The sequence below is a fragment of the Galeopterus variegatus genome, unplaced genomic scaffold, assembly GCF_000696425.1.
Source record: "Galeopterus variegatus unplaced genomic scaffold, G_variegatus-3.0.2 Scaffold3073, whole genome shotgun sequence".
Lineage (NCBI taxonomy): Eukaryota > Metazoa > Chordata > Mammalia > Dermoptera > Cynocephalidae > Galeopterus > Galeopterus variegatus.
Window position 1 is genome coordinate 52,762 of NW_007729184.1, and position 3,679 is coordinate 56,440.

General features: G+C 34.2%; 1 protein-coding gene across 1 annotated transcript in view; it reads right to left on the reverse strand.

Moving 5' to 3' along the window:
- Window positions 1-2,455: 2,455 nt before the first annotated feature.
- LOC103599736 (transcription and mRNA export factor ENY2-like) overlaps window positions 2,456-3,679 on the reverse strand; it is a gene marked incomplete at its 5' end in the record, with an annotated part of 5,488 nt that continues 4,264 nt past the window's right edge. The window contains one exon of the mRNA XM_008583891.1: window positions 2,456-2,749. Within this exon, the coding sequence (XP_008582113.1) occupies window positions 2,673-2,749 (77 nt within the window). The remainder of the gene's footprint in view (window positions 2,750-3,679) is intronic.

The following is a 3,679-nucleotide window of genomic DNA, read 5'->3' on the forward strand; positions in this document are numbered from 1 at the left end:
TCTTTTAAAAGAGCTCTGTTTGAGAAATGAGCATAATGACGTGCAGTCATGTAATAATAATCCTACTAAATTTCCAACATTAAGCATGAAAGTGTGCAAGATTTTTATAGAATATATTTCTAGTTTACATACATTAACGATGTGAGTCAAGATGTTCACAAAGTTGGTTTATTTGAAAGATATCAATGGTTCTAAATGCAAACCACAAGACATTTATAATATGTCAAAGAAATCTAAAAGTGGTGGAAGTAGAAGGGGGGGGTTCTTAGCACTATCATTTCAAAGCGATGCTCTTTAGTACCTTAAATTGCTATGATGTATTTTCAACTCAGCTATTTTGTTCCATTTCAAAATATTTTCATAACTTTTCATTTCTTCATATTTTTTTAGCTATTAAAATAGTATCTCTACAAGCAATTTTTGGTTTTTATATACAGTACTATAAAATAAGAACCACCCGCTATTTCTAACACTTGTTATGTACCATTTAAGATTGTTTCCTTTTTGATAACGCGTAGTGGAATGATGAGCAACCCTATCATTACTTTAGAACACTGTTTTATAAGAGATGAAGTGAAACAAAAAACATTTTTGGGTAGGTTTAGTGATTGTGTCTCAGGCTCAAAACTTTACATAATTAAGCACCGTTGGTTCAAAGACTGCATTTAAAATTTAAATTCATCAGAAAGATGAAATTATCTCTGGAATAGTGAATCAAAAATTAATGTAAAGCCTTTCCTAAATTACATCAAATTTATTGTTACCCTTTTTCATGCTCCCATGTTCATTGACTCGTTCATTTGTTCATTCATTCCCTCACCCACTTACTCACAAATAAGCATTATACAAAGTCAAAAACGTCACATTTCTTCCTGTCCAAGAGATGCATGCAAAAGTTCAAGAACCACTGTGTTAAAGAGAAGTTATGCACAGCCACTTCTTATAGAAAGTGGTGGGAGAGCTAAATCAGACAAGGAAGTATCAGAATATTTTAGGAACTCGAGTTGAATTTTGAAAGGCTAGTAGGAACGAGATAAGTAGGAGGAAATTCCAGGCTGATGAATTTTCAAAGGTATTTAGGGATGTAACAACTTGATATTTTGGGGGAGTCTTCAGACTAACTAGAGAAACAAGTAAATGTCAGATCAAGAAGGGCCTAGGTGTTAATGCTGTTTAATTTTCATCTTGCATTAAAAAAATTTCAAGTAGTGGAATAAAATGACCAGTCTTGAATTGTAGTAAGGTCACTTAGGTAATAGCGTGGAAGATACTGGAGAAGGCACAGAGAAACTAGGGCAAGGAAATATTAGGAGTCTACAGCAATAATGTGGGCTCAACAAAGATAGGACAGCAGGTGGTGAACAATTTACAGCCTTGCTGTACTTGAAGTGGTCCTCAATCAGCAGCATGAGCACTAATCAGGAGCTAGTCAGAAATACATAATCTTGTGCTATACCTCTTACCTTCAGGATCAGTATTTTACCAAGCTCCTTAGGTAATCTGTATGTCTGTGAGGTACCAGAGATAAGAGATATAGAATAGGCAGTTACTGGGCGAAAAAAAATCACTATTTTAGATATGGTCAGTGTTTAGATATGGAAGCGTTTGTGGAATATCCAGGGAAGCTGATCCATAGTAGTTGGGGGTCTGGAGGCTGGGATGAAGTCTGGTTTGGAGATGCAGTTTAGCATTTATCAACCTGTTGGTATTTGAAGCCATGGTCTGACCCAAACTTCCTGGGATTTGCCCAGGAAATGTATATCCAGTTAGTTAGGCAAAGGGCCCAGAACACAGGCCTAAGAAACACCATTATTTAAAAGTCCCATACAGCAAAAGGTCTTCCACAAGAAACTGAAGGAACTTCCAGTGGTAAGAAAAACCATATGAGGAGTGGGAAGAGAGGTCCAAGTGGCAGGATGGTCAACATTTTCATTTTCCAGTAGAGGTCACATAAGAATAGACAAGAATCCATTGGATTTGGCAATCCTGATGTCAGAGTAAAGCTAATGGGTAGAGAGTATTTCCCATTAAGTTCTTCCTCGATCTTAGTATGTGAGAATGCAATTTAAAGATTCTGCTTTCAAAGTTCAGATGAGTAGAGTATGTGGGAGGAGCTTGGTATGAAGCCAGCTTGCAAATGTTCTCTCTTCCACTAGATGTCAATTCTTTCAAGCATAAGGAAGGCACATAAAGATGAGTAAGACCCAGTCCTAACCCTCAGAGTTTATAACAAATAATAATAAATTAGACAAATAACTGTAGTACAAGATAAGATATTACAATTGATAAAATATTATGGGGACTCAAAAGAGGGATATACCATATGCAGACATTCAGGAAAGGCTGCATACTTCTCAGCTATTAGCACACAGAATTGCACCTACTAAATACTTAACCGATTTTGACTTTTTTTTCTCAACAAATCTGGTGAATTAGTAATAAAGACAAAGTCCCATTTATTCCAAAATCCAAGCAAACTTCAAATTCATTCATGAGATATTTATTAAAATAACACATTTAGGGAAAAAAAATCAATACAATGTATACATCATTACTGAAAACTGTATACCATCATACAAAAAAGGATTTTTATCTTGGGAAATTGATTTCTAATTTATGGCAAGTTTTACTTTCAGAAATAAAACCACAGAACACCACGATCTAACTCAATCTTAAAGGCTGGCATGCTGAGCAAGGAATGTTCTTATTCTTTGTAGGAGCTCCTTCTTTACACTGTCAGGTACCAGGGCTGAAATACAAAAATAAAAACATAAGAGTAAGAAAATTCCAATTAGTATATGTCAATTTGAGATGTGACATTTTATTCAGGATGACTAAAAAAAGAATTTCAATAAATAACATTAATGGTTCAATTTAAAAAAAATAGGTAAATATATCTGGAAAAAAGGTGTCTATTTGCAACTCATTATTTTAATGAATTACCTAACAACTTAATACACTGCATTGTGATGAGGAGAAAACACTGGAATATTCTTTAAATTGGGAATGGAGAAGGCCATTTTAAAACAGAGGCTATAACAGATAGATAAATTTGATTTAACCACAAGAAAAGCATATGCTTGGTAAAAAATCATCATAAACAAAGCCAAAGGATAAAAGCTGGGGAAACACTCTTACAGAAAAGGGTGATCTCTCTACTACACAGTTGCTTCAAATTGTTAAGGAAAAGACCAGCAGGCTAAAAGAAAAATAAGCAAAGGAAATAAGGAAAAGGAGAAACTAATCAGGTAGGCTAAAATCCAAAGGTCAATAATATACTGTGTTGACAAGAATGAAGGAATATAGGCATTCTTGTATTAGCTGGTGGGAGTATAAATTGGTACATGTTTTGGAAGGTAATCTGGCGATATTTTATTGAAATAATGAATGCACATATGAGTGTACTTCAAAAAGTTCCTGGAGAGATTCCTACAATCTTTTAGTTCTATTTTTCCACGAACTTCTTGAAATGCCCTTCTACTGTCTGACAGCAACAGTAATTATGGCATATTTTTATCTTCTTTACTTTCTGAATTTTGACCCATGTAACTGTATTATCTATTCAGAATATTAAATAAAAAATACAAAAAACCACAAAAAACAGGAATTAACTAAAATAACGTACACACTGATGTCCAGAAGAAACGGAAAACTTCGGATATAGTTCAATATTTCTATA